The 22,963-nt window shown below is 41.5% G+C and overlaps 1 protein-coding gene across 6 annotated transcripts in view; it reads right to left on the bottom strand.

Moving 5' to 3' along the window:
- Nucleotides 1-592: 592 nt before the first annotated feature.
- Nucleotides 593-22,963, bottom strand: part of CEP63 (centrosomal protein 63) — a 67,854-nt gene continuing 45,483 nt past the window's right edge. For 4 of the 6 annotated variants that reach the window (XM_086674333.1, XM_086674336.1, XM_086674334.1 and 1 more), the window contains 6 exons: nt 21,738-21,852; nt 20,678-20,875; nt 11,764-11,850; nt 7,114-7,319; nt 6,062-6,341; nt 3,492-3,883 (listed from right to left, as the gene is read on the bottom strand). In XM_086674333.1, coding sequence (XP_086530459.1) covers nt 3,725-3,883; nt 6,062-6,341; nt 7,114-7,319; nt 11,764-11,850; nt 20,678-20,875; nt 21,738-21,852 — 1,045 coding nt within the window. In that variant the 3' untranslated portion in view covers nt 3,492-3,724. Of the gene's footprint in view, nt 1,078-3,491; nt 3,884-6,061; nt 6,342-7,113; nt 7,320-11,763; nt 11,851-20,677; nt 20,876-21,737; nt 21,853-22,963 lie in introns of those variants that run through there. The other 2 variants (XR_015239989.1, XM_086674335.1) reach the window with 2 other exon arrangements.

The raw sequence follows: 22,963 nt of genomic DNA, 5'->3' as shown, positions 1-22,963 counted from the left end.
TTGTGTGTCTCCCTCTGTTCCCCCACCCCCACCCCCACTCATGCTCTGTCTCTCTCTCTCTCAGAAATAAATAAACGTTAAAAAAACAAACAAACAAAAACCTCAGAGGTAAAGTTGCTGCCTGTCCCCGGCAACTGAACTAGATATTCTGTTAATTTGTGAATTGACATTGATGGCCTTCATTTTCTCTTTGCCCTGATTCCACTGTTTCTTTTTGATACGTTTTACATGCGATCTCAAACTGTTTCTAGAACAAGTCAACAAATCTCTTTTTCTAACCTTGCCTTTCTGCCCTTGACTGCCATTCATGACACCTGTTTGTTTATGCATGTTCTTAATGACAGAACTTATTTTATAGTTATTTTTCTCACCCGTAACTTTTAGTTTCTGCACTCAAGGGTGTTTTGTAAACAGATTACCATCACCCCAGTTTACCAAGCAATATGTGTCTAGGTAGGAGAAGGAAGGTAGAAATTTTTTTTTTTAAGTTGAGAAGACATAAGAGAGACAGTGTTGTGGTTTTTTTCTACTTGACAAGATACTTTCATGGTGCTTACTAGGCTAGGCACTGTTCTATGTACTTTACAAATACTAATCTTCACAAAAACCCTATGAGGGACGCATGATTATTGCTTCCCGTTTTACAGATGAGAAAGCTGAGGTATGGAGCAGTTAATTAACTTGTGCAAGGTCACACAGCCAGTTAACGGTAGAGCCAGGATTAGGAACAGGGTCGCCAGCCTGCAGAGTCTGCACTCTCTACCCCTGGCCTCTGCTAAAGAGAGCCTGGCTCTGGGACCCTGGGTAAGCCACATAAATCACGTGGGAACAATGACACCCACTGCATCCTCGGCTCATTGAAATCAAAGGAGGCTCCACTGAAAGGCAGCATCCTCCCCACAGTGAGAACTCCACTTTGTCCTCTTCAGCTAAAACCTGCATAGAAATCCAGACCAAACTTCACTGGGAATGCCGACCAAGTGGAATGAGGTAACTCACCCAACACAATGTCATCCGTAAACACCAAAAATAGATGAGAGCACCCTTACCTTTTCATCTCCTGTGAGCATCCTGATCCTAGAAAGATTTTGTAAAGTGTGGGTTAGGAAACTAGCTCAAATTTAGTTGACACATTTCAATATTTGGCATATCTTCTTGAAAAATGAAGTTCAGAGATTAAATTGCAATCAAACATTTTGACAAATTTAGACAGTTTACTTCAACCAACAATGCAGTATAAGTTTGAGGGTGTACATAGTACCTCATGATTCCTTATGCATCTCCAGTGACTAGAGTCTGTCCTTGCCCCTCCTAGTCAACATGTACCATAGAAACTTGGGGTTGCACCCTACATATTTTAAGTGGAAGCATGGGACAGTCTGACATTCAAAAATCCCCTCATACCAATCCAGATGGGCATCACAGTTTTAGAGTCTGCAAAGCCCTTTCAGAAATGTATTTTCGGTAAATCCTCTCAACTCCATGAAGTACCATCCCCATTTTACAGGTGAGTACAATGAAGCCCAGAATAGTAGCCATTTTTATCCACCTAGTATTCACTTAGTATCTGCTATGTGTAAGACAGCATACTGGATAGAGGCAGGACTTTGTCCCTCCTTTAAGGAGTTTCCAATTTAGTGGGAGAGACAGAAATTAGACAGCACAGTATGGTCAGTGCTTTGAGAAGGGCACACACGAGGCACTGTAAGAAATGAGCAGCTCTCCCTGAGTCTGATCGGGCGCTGTGGGAAGTCTTTGCCAGGCAAGATAATAGGGGCATGTGAAAGAGTTTGGGAAGAGGAGGCTGACCTAAGGGACAGCACGTCCACAGGCCCAAAGGGAAAACGTGGTGCATCTAAGGAAGGACATTTATCTGTTGGTTCAAACAATCTGAGCACTTCCACAGTGCTGGGCTTGTGCTGGGTGATGACGCCCCCACGGCGAACCAGACTGGCAAAGTCCTTGCCCTCAAGAAGCACAATTCTAAGGGTAGAAACAGATAATAAAAATGTAAATCAAGTAACAAAATGAGTTCAGAGTGGTGAGTAGTATGAAGGGAGTATGCATTAGTCTGGACCAGGGTGGTGGCACCGGGGAGAGAAATGGCTGCATCTAAGAGAGATTTGGGAAGCAGAACTGATAGGACCTCCCAATGGCTTGGACCTGGAGGTGTGGGTGAAGAAGGAAATAAGGGGAACTCCTAGCAAATGGCAGACATGAAGCTGTCCTGACATGCAATCTTAGGAGGAGGGAGAACCAAGAGTTCTCTCTTATGAAAATTCGACATAGGATGCTCACCAGGCATTCGAGTAAAGCAGCTCTGGGAGTCAGGTATCTAAGACAGCATCTCTGGAGAGAAGTCAACATGAGCTTTGAATGTAGGGGTCACTGGCCTATAGATGCTCTTAAAAGCTTAAAAAGTGAATGGAATATTCTGGGGAAGTTGAGTGAGAAAACCCATGTCAAAGCCCCGGGGTGGAGGTGAAGGGAGAGGAGAGGCTTCGGAAGAGAAAAAGCCAGAAGAGCAGGTGAGATGGAGGAGCCAGTAAGGTAGGAGAGAAACCAGGAGTGACAGGTCATAGAAGCCAAGAGAGGAAGAGGGATTGGCTAATGTGTGAAATGCTGCTCAGGGACTAATTAGATCACTGGTGACCTCGAGAGCAAGAAAGCAGTTTCATGGTAGGGATGGAGGTGGGGTTGGAGGAGGTTAAGAGGGAGGTGAGGAACCAGAAACATCACTGCAGACAACTCTTGCCAGAAATGTTTGGGTGAAAGAAAGGAAATATACAGAGTATGAGACAGAAAGGCACAGGGAACTGAGGTTTTGTTTTGCTTTAAAGAAAGGGGAAATGACAGGATGTTTGTATGCTGAGAGGAAAGGGGCACTGGGGAGGGGAGAGTCGCAGAAGCCCTGTCCCTTCCCTCAGCTTCTGATGTCTCCAGCTGCCCATTCTAGCTCCTCCACTGATCCATTTCCTGGGATCCTCAGATGCTGGCATCCTTCAGGGCCCCCAGCCCTGCGTACTGCTCTCCTCTCCCTACACATCCTCCTTGGTAGATCATATCAGCTCTCCATGGTTTTAAACACCTTCTGCACCCTGAGATCTTTGTCTCCGCTTTAAACATCTCAGAAATGCACATGCCAAGCATTTCCATCTGACATTCCACAGGCACGCATGCCTAAAACCAGCCTGTCCTCTCCCTCCACCTCTCTCTTATACTTTGTTTGGAGCAAGACAGGGCTTTCTGTCACAATTCTTTCACCCCTATAAACTCTCCCAACCCAACCGGCCAGAAGCAACAACACTGGTACATCAATCTGGATCAGTCTGACTCTGAAATCCATACTTGCATTACCCATTTCTATAGTTACTTTCTCTTCAACTTGTATCATAAAATCCTTATTTTAATTAGTCTACAGCTATTCACAGTGAAGTCATTAAGAGAAAATACCACTTAATAATAAAGAGTAATGTGAGAAAAAAAAGAAGTCTAGCAAAGTGGTTTATTCTTACAAGTTATTGCTGGAGAAAGTTCTTCAAACAAACCAGTGCAGTGAAAATGCCTTAGAGAAGCATCAGGTTTTCAGATTTCTTCCCAACAGTGTTAGGATGTCTCATCTTCGCTATTTTTACATGTTCGTGTTTTGACAAGCTGCTTCGTCGGGTGACAGCAACTCTTCAGGGTTCATTTTTATTTCCAAGTTTGTGATTTTTTAAAAAGGCTACTTTAGGGTGGTGAACTGTTTCACTGTCTTTTCACTCTCTCTTTTAAGTTCTTCAATATGGGCATCCAGGCGCTCTAGAATATGATGGGACCGCAGTTCCTCCTCTTCCAAAAATCTGGTAGCTATTGAACCAAGAGGAGACACAGGCAAGGGACACTGAAGGAGAAACAAATTTGGACATATGTAAGTTGAACAGTAGATTTCTCAGATACATTTTCTAACGAGAAATATTAAAAGGTGACTTAAAATACTTTTTCTTCCAAAGAGATAATTTGTTTTTATCCTAATGATAGGACTAGTAAAAAAGCAGCTGTTCCATAAACGTTAACATAAGACTTCTTCCTTTCTGACACAAGTTGTATAAATGTAAAGTGTCACATAAATATGTTAGTTATGGGCCTAAAGAATATCTCAGTTCAGACTTATATATCCTTTAATACCCTCAGAAGAGAATATACCTAATGCCTGTTATTTTAAATTCACTTTTAAAATCTGAATATGTTACTTTGATTTTAAAGCACAGAAAATCTACCGACAACAGATTAGACAGCAAGTGAAATCAACACTTTCCCTCATCCAAAATCTCAGTCCACACTCCCTCATCTGAAACTCCTGGGGCCACGGTATTTCAGAATCCAGAATTTAGAAAGGTAATACAGGACATGTACCACATACAGTCCATTCTCACGTGCAGTCATTATTTTCTATATACAGTCCCCTCAAACATTGAGTTAGTGAATAAAGAATCATTGCTCCTTGGGGAAAAATATACACACACAATCTCACACAGACTATCATCCTAAAAACAACTCCTCCTGGTAGAATCCATTTTCTTTATTTTACATAAGAGAAAACGAGGTGCAGAAGTGTGAAGTGACTTGCCAGAGGCCACCCCACTAATGGGTGCCAGAGTTGGGGTTCCAACCCTGTTTACCAGGCCCCAGAGCCTGAGCTCCCTGAGCTACACTGTGCTGTCCCCACATCGTCCCCACTCTGGTCACCTCTGTGTGACAGCTGGACAGGAGGGCAAAGCACCACCTCAACCAATACCTCAGCTGGGAACATGTAACTGGGGATCCAACCTTTTCACAGCTCCTCACAGGACCACGAACGACTGTGGGAGTCCCTCAAGTATTGAACAGGGTGTTAAATAGTTAAGCAAGTAGGAGAATTCGCACAGAATCCGTGACGAATAAGGATCAACTGTATTACCTTAGTGGAGTCTGAGGTAACGTCTCATAATCAAAGACACTGATATTTCTGAAGCAAAATACTAAGTGGGATAAAGAGTCTATACATATTAGCACATCAGTTCAGTTCAGGTCAGGTTTTAGTGCCAAAAAGGTTTTGCTGCCAAACTTAGGAAGAAAGTTTTCAGGATGTTTTTAGGTCTCAGAATTACATGTAAGTGAAGCTCAGACTTCTTTTAACAATGAAAAGAAAACTCTTCCATGAACTTGTTGGCATACGCAAAGGTCAAAAATACTGCATTTTCACAGGGATAGGACCATGTAACTGGTGATGGTAATGAAAATCTGGCCAGAGGCAAGGGCTTCGGTAGAGAACGCAGACAAATGGTGGAGTCTGCACAGTGGCTGCAGGAACACGGAGCAGCAAGTGTCGCACTGGGGTACCCAGTCCACGTCTGGACACGTCAGGCGCAGTTCCTTCCTCCGCCTCCACCCACCCGCTTTCTCCCTTTCCCAAGTTGCTTCCTTTCTTCTTCACTGGCTAGGTCTCACGACCATCTTGGCATCCAGAGATATTCCTTGACCCTCTACAAATTGACCCTCTCTGAAATACAAAATTGACCCTCTCTGAAAAAGGCAGGAAAGGAATTTCCAATTAAGGTTAAAAACAAATGAATGGGAGTGCCTGGGTGGCTCAGTTGGGTAAGACTTCGACTCTTGGTTTCTGCTCAGGTCATGATCCTGGTGAGTTCGAACCCCACCATTGGGGTCTGTGCTGACAGCAGGAAGCCTGCTTGGGAATCTCTGTCTCCTTCTCTCTGTCCCACCCCTGCACTCACTGGTTCTCTCTGTCTCTCTCAAAATAAATAAACAAACTAAAAAAAAAGATACAAATGAATGGTTATGTTAATTTTCAAAACTAAGATGTATTTTGAAAAGTAATCATGGCTGAAATGTGTCTTCATGAGTAAAACTGCAAGACAGAAATACATGAACATAATAGAGTACTTAAGCTGGAGAACCAGTAAGGAAAAAAAAAACCAAAACAAAACAGAAAACCATCACCCTGCTTTACCCTTAAAATAAAAAATAAAATCAAACTAAATAGACTTAATAAACTAATAAGATCAGAACGTTTCCATACCGAAGACATAAACTCTTCCTGGTCATTTATACTCTCAGAGACAGTGTCAGAAAAACTGGCATCATTTGTATCTAGCGCTGAAGGCAAAGAGCTAGTTTTACACAGAAAGTTAGAAGGCAAAGAGATGGTGGAACTGCAAGGGCTGATCTGAGAGCTCAGGGGGCTGAGGACTCTGGACATGGGCTCTATACTATCCAACGCCTGTCGTCTCGGAGAATGAAGACCTGTTTTGCAGTGCTCAGTCTTTACTCCATCGTGTCTGTACGGGCCACGGGTTGGCCTGGATAGCAGATTAGAAAACAAAACAAATATACATTGTAGTAACTTTTCTCTTTCAACACAGAACCGCTGCAGGAAGTTCATTTAAAAACAAACGAATAGCCTAACCGGCAAGGCTGTAATTTACTAAAAGAGCAGCCCACTCGGACTACATGCTCTTTCTATCCAGTCAGGCCCCAAACGTCCAACCCCCGCCGCCAGGCCTCAGCCCTCACGTGGAGACAAACTGCCACAGTGTGTTTGGTGCTAGGACAGAGGGAAGTACTGTGCGCATGAGCAGGGTGCCTGACATCATCTGGGGTCGAGGTGGCAGTGGAGGAGAGGGGTCGGCAGAGGCTTTGTTAGGTAGGAAACACGTCAGCTGTAGAATAAGAGCTAAAGCCAGATGGGTTTTCACTGAATGCTGACTTCTTATGGTAACAGCTTATAATTAATTGACCAACAATACAAAGGATGCTTTCTTTATGTGAAAAGCCAATTTCTACTTTTAGGGTACAAGTGGGGCTACAGAGGGGGGAGGCAGCATGGAAAGGCTCAGGGGAGGAAGGACGTTGTTTATGCATGCGTCCAGAGTGTCTGAAACTAAAGCTTGAAGGAAGTGCCATACAACCACCCGCCGCATTTTATCCTCATGGCAGCTTTACTTGTCCACACTGTACTTCGGAATCAGACATAGAGTCGTTTGAGGAAGATTTAATTTCTGTAGTCTGAAATCGTGCTCAAACGAGAGTTACAATAGTACACATTTTAAGTAAACTGTGAAGAAATTTTACTTGAACTCTGTATTCTTGAACTCAGGTGCTCTGCTGTGTGTCGGTTTAAAGATTCTCTCATGGTTTTTTTTGCATATCTGAGTAGAAATCTCCAGCTTAGATTTAGTATCCATCAACTCTTTCTGCAGTTGTTGATTTTCAGACACTAATTTATTTAAGGCCTCAATATAATTCTCCTGGAGGTCTGCTAGTGAAATCTCTTTTGCCTAATAAAAGAGAATGCTAGAGTTACTTAATTTGTATAAAAATATTTGTGATCTGGGAGACTGCTGGTAGGAAATTACATTTCTTTCAGTTATAACTAGTTCATCTGTAGCTTTACTTTGGAAAAAGTGAATACTTGTGTTTGGCCCCCTATGAGAAAAAAAAGTGTTGTCTCTTACAGTAAATGGTGGGGGGGGGGGAAGGGAATTAGGAGCACAATGGGCTTCCCTGATGAGCCAAGGAATACCTACGGAGCTAGAGGAAGGCTGGAACTCAGATGGAGGAAAGCTACAAGTAGAGTCAGAAACAAAGAAAAAAAGAAAATAGCAGCCATGGGTTCTTCCAGAGTATCTACAAAAGAAGACTGAGAGACCTAGTTCAAAGAAAGGCATTTGAGCAGAAGGTTCTGAAAAGTACTCTGCTCTTCAGGACTTTTACATAACATCGGCACCTATTGTGGGACGTGAAATCAATATGAACTACGTGGTAGAGCTGCATGCAAGTATAAGGTGGAGATTCCTACTCTGATCTGGTATAGGTTCTAAGATCATTCATTTTATTGCTTTTCCATCTAGGTGTCTGCTGGTAAAACAGTACCTGAAAAAACAGTAGTCTGGACCGTTTTTTTTTTTTTTCTAATGACAAAATCTTTCATTAACATTTTGAAAAATTATGGCAATCTTGTTTGGAATTTAATATGATGTTTAGCTTGGTCTTTTCTGTAAAGAATTTTCTAGAAATAAGCTGGTCAAAAGTGGTTTAACAAACAATTTAAAATATAAACTTTAAGATGCAGCATCCAAATATCTGTGTACCAATAGTGATGTAAGTTACAAGATTTTTCAATAAGTTGCCAATGCCAGATAAAATCTTAAAAAAAAAAACAAAACTGCAGGATACAGGAGTTAAACTACAAACTACTGTCGATTTTTTAAGTGTGGCATATAATTTATTTTATCAGAGTTACTGCTTTCATTAAGATAATTAATTTTGTTACAATAGTTATTTAATCCAAACATTCATTTGTAAAAGTAATTCCACCTTCCTAGGTGATAAAACACGAACAGGAACCTTCTAATAATTATTCTTAATACATACAACATGTTCACACTGTGTGTAACTTCAAAACCAGAGGAAGTTTAAACGACTTGATGGGATTTTGACCAACCAGAGTCTGATGTTTGATGTCATTAAATATACTTTTTTTAAAAAGATAGTGCTTGCTTTTGCCAGGCATCTTTTGAACTTTTCTCAAATTTATTATTTTATTAGCAACAATTCAGATAAGTGAATGTGAAAGGTAATATAAAAACTGCATGCCACACACATGCCCAGCTGTTTGTAAAGAAAGGACAGGACTACCACTGTTAGATGGGGTTTCAGGAGAAATTAAACTCAACAGAATCTCTGGTCATAGTCTGGTTTAAGCACCCCTGACAGTTCCCAACTCTTAAATATGAATAGGCAATCACTGCATAAGATAAGATTCTCTCAATCAAGTACTACTAAATTCTGAGTCTTTTGAAGATTCTGTGGTGTAAATGAGGCTGGATCTTGACTTTCTCCACTACTAGCTTAGTATTGGCTTTATCAGGGCAAACAAAAATCATCTATCTTCCTTCCTCCCTTCCTTCCTTCCTTCCTTCCTTCCTTCCTTCCTTCCTTCCTTCCTTCCTCCCTCCCTCCCTCCCTCCCTCCCTCTCCTGGCACCCCCCCTCCCCACCATGAGTCCAACTTCCCCCTTACAATTTAACTGCTGTCTCCTCTCCCCTTTTTCCTATCCTTGTAGGCTTGCACTTAAAAAAATCCTTTCAGGGGTGCCTGGGTGGCGCAGTCGGTTAAGCGTCCGACTTCAGCCAGGTCACGATCTCGCGGTCCGTGAGTTCGAGCCCCGCGTCAGGCTCTGGGCTGATGGCTCAGAGCCTGGAGCCTGTTTCCGATTCTGTGTCTCCCTCTCTCTCTGCCCCTCCCCCGTTCATGCTCTGTCTCTCTCTGTCCCAAAAATAAACGTTGAAAAAAAAAAAAATTTTTAAAAATCCTTTCATGGGACACCTGGGTGGCTCAGTCAGTTAAGCATCCAACTCTTGATTTCAGCTTAGGTCATGATCTCACAGTTCGTGAGATGGAGCCCCCACATCAGGGTCTGACAGCGTGGAGCCTGCTTAGGATACTCTCTCCCCCTCTCTGTGCCCCTCCCCCGCTTGCACACACTCTCACTCACTTTCTCTCTCTCAAAATAAGTAAACTCTTAAACAAATTACTAAAATTAAGAAAAATCCATTCATTACAGTTTTAGAGGGATTTGGGAGGGAGCAAAATTAGATGCATTATTTTCATCTGCCACCTTAAATGATGACGTAATATTTCATAGTATAGATAGGCACAGATGAACCATCCCTCTATAGGTTAACATTTAACTTATTTCAAATTTTTAGACATTGAAAATAGCATCAAAATGACCATTTCTGCACATTTGCTCCTATAAGATGGGTTCTTTGGAAATGCAAACTGGTATGACCTTTCTGGAGAACTATTCTGCAATGACTATCAAAATCAGAAATCCAGATGATCCAGGACTTTATAGGCTATATATATTTACAAGTTTAATGGACATTGCTAAATTGTCCTCTAGAAAGGCCATATCTATTCACTTTCTCGTTAACAAGAGCTTAAGAGTCTGTTGCCCTATATCCTTGCCAATACTGATTATACTCATTCTTAAAAATCACTGTCAAGCCAGTTAGCAAAAAAATATTTATTTTGTTTTGGTTATAGGGAGGTTAAATAAGCTTTTCTTGGTCACTAGATTTTTGCATTACTTCTATGAATTATCTGTTCTTTGTCCACTTTTCTACTGGAATCCGATCTTTTTATTATCTTTGCAGGAAATCCTTATATTAATTTTTTTAATTAAAAAAAATTTTTTTAAGTTTATTTTTGAGAGAGAGAGACAGAGACAGAGAATGAGCAGGGGAAGGGAAGAGGGAGACACAGAATCCAAAGTAGGTTCCAGACTGTGAGAGTCAGCACAGAGCCTGACACAGAGCTCAAACCCACAAACCGTGAGATCATGACCTGGGCTGAAGTTGGACGTTTGACCAACTGAGCCACCCAGGCGCCCCATATTAATATTTTATATTAACCTTTTGACTATGTACAAATTGTTTTCCCCAACACTATTAGTCTTGTTTTATGGGGTCTTATGCCATCCACAAATTTTACATTTTTATGTTGTAAAATTGTTTATGCTGTAAAATTCTTTATGCATTCATGATGCTAAGAGAATCTTACTGTCCCAAAAGATTATAAAGATAGTCCCCAATATTTTCTTTTACTTGAAATAAAGTATTCATTTAGTATTTTGCACTTTCTCCCACCCCAGCCCCCATAAACCATGATTATGAAATTAAAACTACTTAATAGCAAATAGGGGCTGTGTAACCATACATCTCTGAAGGCACACACTCTCTGGAAGTGCAGAAAAAAAGAATTTCTACAATCTTCGGGCATTTGACCAACATCAAGAAGAGATGGGTCAGAACAGATGGGTCATTTCGCAAATTACAAGAATTTTATTAAAAAATAGCTAAAAGGACATCCACAGGGTTTATAACTCACTGTTAAGTAAGCATATTCTGCCCACTTCACAGGAGCTGGTACACACTTCTTACCCTCCTTACTGGTTTACTTTCACTCTCCTAAGGCAAGAATCCTCAGCCATCCTTGTGTCTGTTACACTGTCTACTAAAATACTTTGAATGGGGGCGCCTGGGTGGCGCAGTCGGTTAAGCGTCCGACTTCAGCCAGGTCACGATCTCGCGGTCCGTGAGTTCGAGCCCCGCGTCGGGCTCTGGGCTGATGGCTCAGAGCCTGGAGCCTGTTTCCGATTCTGTGTCTCCCTCTCTCTCTGCCCCTCCCCCGTTCATGCTCTGTCTCTCTCTGTCCCAAAAATAAATAAAAACGTTGAAGAAAAAAAAAAATTTAAAAAAAATAAAATACTTTGAATGTAAAAGATTCTAGAATATTTGACTAAATTAATTATACCATATAGAAGTATAATTAAAACCAAATTATGTAAAAGGTGATATACTTTATAAGGACAAGATATTATGAACATAGTACCTGCAACACTAATAATAGTACGTAACATTTACCGCATACTTACTACATTCCAGACACTATGCTGAGCACTTTATATACACGCTCCCTATTAAGAACACAGACTGTACAATTTTGTCATATGCATAATAAAAAAAAAATCTTCCAATTGCTAAAGCGGAGAGTGATATTTTGCTCATTTCCATCATTGTCTTGACTTGAGAATGTTTCTGCAGAAGGAGCATTCCATTGTTTGATCTTAACTCTCTCTTTACAACATCAATATTTAAAGCTACTTCTTTAAAAGGCTTGGATAACAGAAAAAGACTTAAGTTTCTATTTATGTACCTCATGTAAACCCAATTCCAATTTCATCACCATTTCAGAAAGATGATGATTTTCTAACTTGAGTGACTCCATCTGATCCAAAATCTCCTGAGAAGGGAAAAGCAAAAAAAAAAAAAAAAACAACCATAACAAATAAATCAAATGCATCTACAAAAGTTTTCCATACATAATTTTCATCAGGTAAAGACGCATTTTCCATTCGCACACATACACACACACACACACACACACACACACACACACAAACGTATATAAATATCTTCCTAGAAAAATTGTTTAAAAAGGTGTGTCAAGATGAATTAACATGCATGCATTTAATATATTCTAAGAAGGGGCACCTGGGTGGCTCAGTCAGTTAAGTGTCCGACTTCAGCTCAGGTCATGATCTCCCGGTCCATGAGTTTGAGCCCTGCGTCGGGCTCTGTGCTGACAGCTCAGAGCCTGGAGCCTACTTCAGATTCTTTGTCTCCCTGTTTCTCTGCCCCTCCCCCGCTCACACTCTAGCTCTCAAAAATGAATAAATGTTAAAAAAAAAAAAAAAGATGAACGAGTTCACTGGTAAATCCCTCCCGCTCTCTAGCATCAGCCTCCTCTCATGTGGCTTCTACCTCCCACATCACATGGACTGTGCTCCGTACACAAGAGAACAGGCACACCTCAGGGATAGTGCACGTTCAGTTCCAGAGCACCACAAGAAAGCAAGTACCATAATAAAATGAGTCAAATGAATATTCTGGTTTCCCAGGGCATATAATTTACACACTTTAATTTAAAAATACTTTTTTGGGGCACCTGGGTGGCTCAGCTGCTTAAGCTTCTGACTTTTTTTTTAAATATATGAAATTTATTGTCAAATTGGTTCCCATACAACACCCAGTGCTCATCCCAAAAGCTGCCCTCTTCAATACCCATCACCCACCCTCCCCTCCCTCCCACCAGCCCACCAGCCCTGAGTTTATTCTCATTTTTTAAGAGTCTCTTATGCTTTGGCTCTCTCCCACTCTAACGTCTTTTTTTTTTTTCTTCCCCTCCCCCATGGGTTCTTGTTAAGTTTCTCAGGATTCACATAAGAGTGAAAACATATGGTATCTGTCTTTCTCTGTATGGCTTATTTCACTTAGCATAACACTCTCCAGTTCCGTACACATTGCCACAAAGGGCCATATTTCATTCTTTCTCATTGCCAAGTAGTACTCCATTGTGTATATAAACCACAATTTCTTTATCCACTCATCAGTTGATGAACATTTAGGCTCTTTCCATAATTTGGCTATTGTTGAGAGTGCTGCTATAAACATTGGGGTACAAGTGCCCCTATGCATCAGTACTCCTGTATCTCTTGGGTAAATTCCTAGCAGTGCTACTGCTGGGTCATAGGGTAGGTCTATTTTTAATTTTTTGAGGAACCTCCACACTGTTTTCCAGAGAGGCTGCACCAGTTTGCATTCCCACCAACAGTGCAAGAGGAGGTTCCTGTTTCACCACATCCTCTCCAGCATCCATAGTCTCCTGATTTGTTCGTTTTGGCCACTCTGACTGGTGTGAGGTGATATCTGAGTGTGGTTTTGATTTGTATTTCCCTGATGAGGAGCGATGTTGAGCATCTTTTCATGTGCCTGTTGGCCATCCGAATGTCTTCTTTAGAGAAGTGTCTATTCATGTCTTCTGCCCATTTCTTCACTGGATTATTTGTTTTTCGGGTGTGGAGTTTGGTGAACTCTTTATAGATTTTGGATACTAGCCCTTTGTCCAATATGTCATTTGCAAATATCTTTTCCCATTCCGTTGGTTGCCTTTTAGTTTTGTTGATTGTTTCCTTTGCTGTGCAGAAGGTTTTTATCTTCATGAGGTCCCAATAGTTCATTTTTGCTTTTAATTCCCTTGCCTTTGGGGATGTGTCAAGTAAGAAATTGCTACAGCTGAGGTCAGAGAGGTCTTTTCCTGCTTTCTCCTCTAGGGTTTTGATGGTCTCCTGTCTCACATTCAGGTCCTTTATCCATTTTGAGTTTATTTTTGTGAATGGTGTGAGAAAGTGGTCTAGTTTCAACCTTCTGCATGTTGCTGTCCAATTCTCCCAGCACCATTTGTTAAAGAGACTGTCTTTTTTCCATTGGATATTCTTTCCTGCTTTGTCAAAGATTAGTTGGCCATACTTTTGAGTCTAGTTCTGGGGTTTCTATTCTATTCCATTGGTCTATGTGTCTGTTTTTGTGCCAATACCATGCTGTCTTGATGATTACAGCTTTGTAGTAGAGGCTAAAGTCTGGGATTGTGATGCGTCCTGCTTTGGTCTTCTTCTTCAAAATTACTTTGGCTATTCGGGGCCTTTTGTGGTTCCATATGAATTTTAGGATTGCTTATTCTAGCTTCGAGAAGAATGCTGGTGCAATTTTGATTGGGATTGCATTGAAGGTGTAGATAGCTTTGGGTAGTATTGACATTTTGACAATATTTATTCTTCCAACCCATGAGCACAGAATGTTTTTCCATTTCTTTAAATCTTCTTCAATTTCCTTCATAAGCTTTCTATAGTTTTCAGCATACAGATCTTTGACATCTTTGGTTAGATTTATTCCTAGGTATTTTATGCTTCTTGGTGCAATTGTGAATGGGATCGGTTTCTTTATTTGTCTTTCTGTTGCGTCATTATTAGTGTATAAGAATGCAATTGATTTCTGTACATTGATTTTGTATCCTGCAACTTTACTGAATTCATGTATCAGTTCTAGCAGACTTTTGGTGGAGTCTATCGGATTTTCCATGTATAATATCATGTCATCTGCAAAAAGTGAAAGCATAACTTCATCTTTGCCAATTTTGATGCCTTTGATTTCCTTTTGTTGTCTGATTGCTGATGCTAGAACTTCCAACACTATGTTAAACAACAGCGGTGAGAGTGGACATCCCTGTCGTGTTCCTGATCTCAGGGAAAAAGCTCTCAGTTTTTCCCCATTGAGGATGTTAGCTGTGGGCTTTTCATAAATGGCTTTTATGATGTTTAAGTATGTTCCTTCTATCCCGACTTTCTCGAGGGTTTTTATTAAGAAAGGATGCTGAATTTTGTCAAATGCTTTTTCTGCATCGATTGACAGGATCATATGGTTCTTATCTTTTCTTTTATTAATGTGATGTATCACGTTGATTGATGTGCGAATGTTGAACCAGCCCTGCATCCCAGGAATGAATCCCACTTGATCATGGTGAATAATTCTTTTTATATGCTGTTGAATTCGATTTGCTAGTATCTTATTGAGAATTTTTGCATCCATATTCATCAGGGATATTGGCCTGTAGTTCTCTTTTTTTACTGGGTCTCTGTCTGGTTTGGGAATCAAAGTAATACTGGCTTCACAGAATGAGTCTGGTAGTTTTCCTTCCCTTTCTATTTTCTGGAATAGCTTGAGAAGGTCAGGTATTATCTCTGCTTTAAACGTCTGGTAGAACTCCCCTGGGAAGCCATCTGGTCCTGGACTCTTATTTGTTGGGAGATTTTTGATAACTGATTCAATTTCTTCCCTGCTTATGGGTCTGTTCAAGCTTTCTATTTCCTCCTGATTGAGTTTTGGAAGTGTGTGGGTGTTTAGGAATTTGTCCATTTCTTCCAGGTTGTCCAGTTTGTTGGCATATAGTTTTTCATAGTATTCCCTGATAATTGCTTGTGTTTCTGAGGGACTGGTTGTAATAATCCCATTTTCATTCATGATTTTATCTATTTGGGTCATCTCCCTTTTCTTTTTGAGAAGCCTGGCTAGACGTTTATCAATTTTATTTTTTCAAAAAACCAACTCTTGGTTTCGTTGATCTGCTCTACAGTTTTTTTAGATTCTGTATGTTTATTTCTGCTCTGATCCTTATTATTTCTCTTCTTCTGCTGGGTTTAGGGTGTCTTTGCTGTTCTGCTTCTATTTCTTTTAGGTGTGCTGTTAGATTTTGTATTTGGGATTTTTCTTGTTTCTTGAGATAGGCCTGGATTGCAATGTATTTTCCTCTCAGGACTGCCTTTGCTGCATCCAAAAGCATTTGGATTGTTGTATTTTCATTTTCGTTTGTTTCCATATATTTTTTAATTTCTGCTCTAATTGCCTGGTTGACCCATTCATTCTTTAGTAGGGTGTTCTTTAACCTCCATGTTTTTGGAGGTTTTCCAGATGTTTTCTGTGGTTGATTTCAAGCTTCATAGCATTGTGGTCTGAAAGTATGCGTGGTATGATCTCAATTCTTGTATACTTATGAAGGGCTGTTTTGTGACCCAGTGTATGATCGATCTTGGAGAATGTTCCATGTGCACTCGAGAAGAAAGTATATTCTGTTGCTTTGGGATGCAGAGTTCTAAATATATCTGTCAAGTCCATCTGATCCAATGTATCATTCAGGGCCCTTGTTTCTTTATTGACCGTGTGTCTAGATGATCTATCCATTGCTGTGAGTGGGGTGTTAAAGTCCTCTGCAATTACCACATTCTTATCAATAAGGTTGTTTATGTTTGTGAGTAATTGTTTTATATATTTGGGGGCTCCCGTATTTGGCACATAGACATTTATAATTGTTAGCTCTTCCTGATGGATAAACCCTGTAATTATTATATAATGCCTTCTTCATCTCTTGTTACAGCTTTAATTTAAAGTCTAGTTTGTCTGATATAAGTATGGCTACTCCAGCTCTCTTTTGACTTCCAGTAGCATGATAAATAGTTCTCCTCTCTCACTTTCAATCTGAAGGTGTCCTCAGGTCTAAAATGAGTCTCTTGTAGACAGCAAATAGACGGGTCTTGTTTTTTTATCCATTCTGATACCCTATGTCTTTTGGTTGGCACATTTAGTCCATTTACGTTCAGTGTTATTATAGAAAGAGATGGGTTTAGAGTCATTGTGATGTCTGTAGGTTTCATGCTTGTAGTGATGTCTCTGGTACTTTGTCTCACAGGATCCCCCTTAGGATCTCTTGTAGGGCTGGTTTAGTGGTGATGAATTCCTTCAGTTTTTGTTTGTTTGGGATGATCTTTATCTCTCCTTCTATTCTAAAGGACAGATTTGCTGGATAAAGGATTCTCGGCTGCATATTTTTTCTGTTCATCACATTGAAGATTTCCTGCCATTCCTTTCTGGTCTGCCAAATTTCAGTAGAGAGATCAGTCACAAGTCTTATCGGTCTCCCTTTATATGTTAGAGCACGTTTATCCCTAGCTGCTTTCAGAATTTTCTCTTTATCCTTGTATTTTGCCAGTTTCACTATGATATGTTGTGCAGAAGATCGATTCAAGTTACGTCTGAAGGGAGTTCTCTGTGCCTCTTGAATTTCAATGCCTTTTTCCTTCCCCAGATCAGGGAAGTTCTCAGCTATGATTTCTTCAAATACACCTTCAGCACCTTTCCCTCTCTCTTCCTCCTCTGGAATACCAATTATGCGTATATTATTTCTCTTTAGTGCATCACTTAGTTCTCTAATTTTCCCCTCATACTCCTGGATTTTTTTATCTTTTTCTCAGCTTCCTCTTTTTCCATAATTTTATCTTCTCATTCCCCTATTCTCTCTTCTGCCTCTTCAATCTGAGCTGTGGTTGTCTCCATTTTATTTTGCAGCTTATTTATAGCATTTTTTAGCTCCTCCTGGCCGTTCCTTAGTCCCTTGATCTCTGTAGCAATAGATTCTCTGCTGTCCTCTATACTGTTTTCAAGCCCAGTGATTAATTTTATGACTATTATTCTAAATTCACTTTCTGTTATATTGTTTAAATCCTTTTTGATCAGTTCGTTAGCTGTCGTTGTTTCCTGGAGATTCTTTTGAGGGGAATTCTTCCGTTTTGTCATTTTGGATAGTCCCTGGAGTGGTGCGGAACTGCAGGGCACTTCCCCTGTGCTGTCTTGAATAACTTGCGTTGGTGGGCGGGGCCGCAGTCAGACCTGATGTCTGCCCCCAGCCCACCGCTGGGGCCACAGTCAGACAGGTGTGTACCTTCTCTTCCCCTCTCCTAAGAGCAGGATTCACTGTGGGGTGGCGGGGCCCGTCTGGGCTCCTTGCACACTGCCAGGCTTGTGGTGCTGGGGATCTGGCAAATTAGCTGGGGTGGATCGGCAAGGTGCACGGGGGCGGGAGGGGCAGGCTCAGCTCACTTTTCCTTCGGTGATCTGCTTCAGAAGGGGCCCTGCAGCACCGGGAGGGAGTCAGACCCGCCGCCAGAGGGATGGATCCGCAGAAACACAGCGTTGGGTGTTTGCGCGGTGCCAGCAAGTTCCCTAGCAGGAAGTGGTTCCCTTTGGGATTTTGGCTGGGAGAATGGGCAAGGGAGATGGTGCTGGCGAGCACCTTTGTTCCCCGCCAAGCTGAGCTCTGTCATCCGGGGCTCAACAACTCTCTCTCCCGTTGCCCTCCAGCCATCCCGCTCTCCGAGCAGAGCTGTTAGCTTATAACCTTCCAGATGTTAAGTCCTGACTGCTGTCCGAACACACTCCATCCGGCCCCTCTGCTTTTGCAAGCCAGACTCGGGGGCTCTGCTTGGCCGGCGGGCTGCCCCTCCACCTCGGCTCCCTCCCGCCAGTCCGTGTAGTGTGCACCGCCTTGCCGCCCTTCCTACCCTCTTCCGTGGGCCTCTCGTCTGCGCTTAGCTCCAGAGACACCGTTCTGCTAGTCTTCTGGCGGTTTTCTGAGTTATTTAGGCAGGTGTGGGTGGAATCTAAGTGATCAGCAGGACGCGCGGTGAGCCCAGCGTCCTCCTATGCCGCCATCTTCCCTCCTCTTGGAATCCCAAGCTTCTGACTCTTGATTTCAGCTCAGGTCATGATCTCACAGTTCATGGGATCAGTTCACAGGATCAAGCCCCATATCTGCCTCCGAGCTGACAGTGTGGAACCTGCTTGGGATTCTCTCTCTCCCTCTCTCTCTCTCTCTCTCTCTGCCCCTCCCCTGCTCATGTGTGTGCTCTCTCTCAAAAATAAATTATTTTTAAAAAATGAAAATAAAATATTTTTTTTGCTAGAAGATGCTAACCATCACCTGAACTTCTGGCAAGTTATAATTACTGATCACAGATTACCATACAAACATAATAATAATGAGAACATTTACGAAATATTGCAAGAATTACCAAAATGTAACACAGAAACACGAGCAAATACTGTTGGAAAGATGGCACCAAGAGATTTGCTTATCACAGGGCTCAAACCAAAGTGCAAAAAGAGGAGGCATGCCTGTAACTTACCTTCAGTCCTCATTCTCCTCAAGTTGTCTGCTTGGCCATTCCAACTTGAAAAGACTCCTGCCTTCCTTGGTTTCCTGCTTCCTTTGTGAAAACTATCTCATTTCCCTCCTTATCCCCTTCTTTCCTCAGCTCTATTCCAAAACCTTTTTACCCTAAATGAGTAGTTTCCTAAGTTTGGTTCAGTCTCAGCTCTTTATCTCTATGCTTTCTTCCCATAATTTCTCAGTCTCTCAGGGTGTTTCAAAGGCTATCTCCATGCAGAGATTTCCACAGCCAAATGCCTCACCTCGATTTTAATCTTGAACTCCAGCCTTCTGTGAAATCAACTATTAGATATTTCCATATGAAAGTCCAGCCTTTATCTCAAACCAGTTCCCTCCACCAGCTTCCCTATTTTGTGTAACTTTCATACAAATGCAGTATCTGCCCCAATCTGCTCCCATCTTTTATTTCACTAAAGAGCATCACTTTTACTCAATTGCCCATGTTGCAATACTTAACTTAACTCTAACTTGCCCTCTGGGTCCAAGCAACTACAAAGCCCAGTTGATTTTACCAGCCACGTACCTCAGAATTCCTCCATTTCCCTCTACCTTCCCTGCCCACTGCTCAGGCCACCATGTCACTCCTGTATCCATAGTGGTCTCTTTGCCTCCTCGCTCACTCTCCATATGACAACCATAGAGACCCTTGACTCCCGCTTACAGCCATTGTCTAGTGGCCTCAAGAGAACACTAAAACCTTTCACAAGCTGGCAGGGCCCTTCAGGAGTTCCTGCTTCCCAGTCCCATCCCTTGTGTGCTCTAGTCTGTCAACGCAGACACATCGCACTCTCACCAGATACAAGAGACACAGCCTCTCTACTCTAGTCACTCTCACCTCCCCAATGATCCTCACAGAATGCTTGTTAACCAGCACACCCTCAGCCCAAAGCAGGAGTCTAATACAAATTTGCTGAATTAAATACTATGGAGAGGCACCTAGGTGGCTCAGTCGGTTAAGTGTCTGACTACTTTTTAAACAATTTAAGTTTATTTATTTAGTTAGAGAGAGAGAGGGCAGGGGAGGGGCAGAGAGAGAGAGAGAGAGAGAGAGACAAAGAATCCCAAGCAGGCTCCACACTGTCAGCACAGAGCCTGATGCAGAACTTGAACTCATGAACCATAAGATCATGACCTGAGCCGAAATCAAGAGTTGGATGCTCAACCAACAGAGCCTCCCAGGCACCCCAAGTGTCCAACTCTTAATATAGGCTCAGGTCATGATCTCACAGGTCGTGGGAGCAAGCCCCAAGTCGGGCTCGAGGTTCAGTGCTCCCATACTCGTGCTTGGGATTCTCACTTTTCTCTCTCTCTCTCTGCCCCTCCCCCGCTCACACTCTTTCTCTCAAGGTAAATAAACATTTTTTAAAAAAAATACTATGGGGGGGGCTGGGTGGCTCAGTTGGTTGAGCGTCCGACTTCGGCTCAGGTCATGATCTCGCTGTCCGTGAGTTTGAGCCCCACGACAGGCTCTGTGCTGACAGCTCAGAGCCTGGAGCCTGTTTTGGATTCTGTGTCTCCCTCTCTCTCTGCCCCTCCCCCACTCATGCTCTGTCTCTCTTTGTCAATAATAAATAAACATTAAAACATTAAAAAAAAATACTATGGAAATTATCTCTGTACTCAATTCAGTCTTCAAAAACACTTCAAATGAAGAGAGTTTTTGTTCAAGCTTCACCTTATGTTCTACTGCTTTTTCTTCTGCCTTTTGTATCTCTGCTTTGAGTCGCTTTTCCATGTCAGAGGAGGAGCTTTTAGTGGAGGCAATAGTGATGTCTCGCTGGTGTAACTCCCGAGTCAGCTGAGAGATTTCCATCTTCATTCCTTCTAATGCAGAACTGTAACTCTGTTCAGCCTGCAGAATCTGTTCTTTCAACTACAAAGAAACAGAAAGGAAAGCATAAAAAATGAAGACAAAGCACATTAGATAGACAGATATGTTAATAGTTAAAATAGTAAGGTAATTTTTACCTTACCTCAAGACATGAATTTTTACCTTAAGTCTGCAAAAAATTAGCAATTTACCAAGTTGTATGTCTACACCGAAGGTCTAATGGCTATACTCATGATAATTTATTAATCGCAAATCAGGGAGAGATGTGTTAGTCAAATGCTGAAAACCAGTGTCAAAGTCCATGCACACATTATTTAGAGGACAACACCTGTGATTCTCTTTAGGTGCAAAACTAAAAACTTTGTTTATATGGCTTCCTTGTCCACAGAAGACAATAGAAATGGAAGAGGAAGAAACTAGAAGTAATCTCAAATAAGTAATAAAAAATACGAGTCAACAAACGTAACAGCCAAGGCCCATCGGTGTGGAAACAGTCAGCTCTGATACCTCAACAGCCAGTGAGGGTATTAAAACCACACCACACAGCATAGGAAAATCAGCCATAACCAGCTCCAGTCAGTAAGAAAATATTAAATGCTAGTTCATATAGTATCTTTTAGCAAGCAAAAAAGTGTATAACTTTTAGAAAGCTTTTCATCAAAACACGTTTAAAATAAAGTATAGCGTTCAAAAAGGACAGGCTTCAATTATATCAAAAACATTTCTACGGCATCCCTGAGGATGACGAAGACGTTACCGAAGCACATTCCAGGTGCATAGCTAATCCTGAATATCAAGTGGCTCTTTGTACTGTATTTTTCTCTCATTAAAAATAACTCCGATGACCTCCCAACCTCCAGCTCAGTCTATAAACACAACTTTGCAAACACAGGCAGATTTTTACCTTCTTAATCTCTGCCCTGTACTCGTTGTTATATATTTCCATCTTCTTCAGTTCTTCATATTTTTCCATTAGTTCTTGGCTCAGCTGTTTACATGTTGCACTCACAGACTCCAAGCTGTGTGCATGACAAAAATATGATCACAGATGTAATGCAAAAATCCTGAAACCCACATATTGATTACCTAAAAAATACTCTTCTTTAAACAGTTTCTAACCTGTCACCCTTACTTAAGAATCAATCCCTTGGGGCGCCTGGGTGGCGCAGTCGGTTAAGCGTCCGACTTCAGCCAGGTCACGATCTCGCGGTCCGTGAGTTCGAGCCCCGCGTCAGGCTCTGGGCTGATGGCTCGGAGCCTGGAGCCTGTTTCCGATTCTGTGTCTCCCTCTCTCTCTGCCCCTCCCCCGTTCATGCTCTGTCTCTCTCTGTCCCAAAAATAAATAAACGTTGAAAAAAAAAAAAAATTAAAAAAAAAAAGAATCCATCCCTCACCAGATATGAGAACCTCAGGGCACCACGCCTCTGTTATCTCACCACTCATTTCTGCTAATAACATCCTTCTGCTCCTTTCTCAGGCAATATTTTGTTCAAACTGAATGACATAAATAAACTGTCTAAAAAAGGGTCCCTTTTTCAATTTGCCTTTGATAGAGAAAATATTTTTAAAGGCATTGTTTATTACTGAACACTGGTGTTTGTGTCCATTTATTTCAAGTTTACCTACTTCTAAATGTGGTAGAATGCTTGTTTATTTGGTACCCGTATGTAAGTACAGTGTGTCAAACACTGAGGCAGAGAGAGAAGAATCACAGATACTCTTGTCTTAGCTAGAGATGGGAAAACAGGGGCTTAAAGAGGCTACAGGTCCAAGGTCACACTGCAAGTCAGAAACATGAGGTAAGTCTTTAGAGCCTGTGGGAGCACGGTAAACCATACCTAAAATACTAAAAAGTGCATCGATGGAAAATCTATGATAGGAAGGTAAATTTTAGTTCCAATGTCAAAAAGAATAATAACCTTTATTTTATTCAATCTAAAGTGTACACATACACCCCAATAATGATAACCAAGAATATGTTAAGTATTCCAAGGTGCAAAAGAAATAAAGCATAAACTATGTGTATGTGTGTGCACACATACATATGTGCACACATGATATTTAATAAGTAAAGAAAATACTTGGTGGTTTCCAAAAACCAAAGAAATAACAGTAAACACACAAAAAAAT

This window comes from Puma concolor, chromosome C2, assembly GCF_028749965.1.
Source record: "Puma concolor isolate L17-30 chromosome C2, mPumCon1.1.hap2, whole genome shotgun sequence".
NCBI classification, from domain to species: domain Eukaryota; kingdom Metazoa; phylum Chordata; class Mammalia; order Carnivora; family Felidae; genus Puma; species Puma concolor.
The sequence above is the reverse complement of the archived record's forward strand: the minus strand, read 5'-3'. Positions and strand labels throughout refer to the sequence as shown.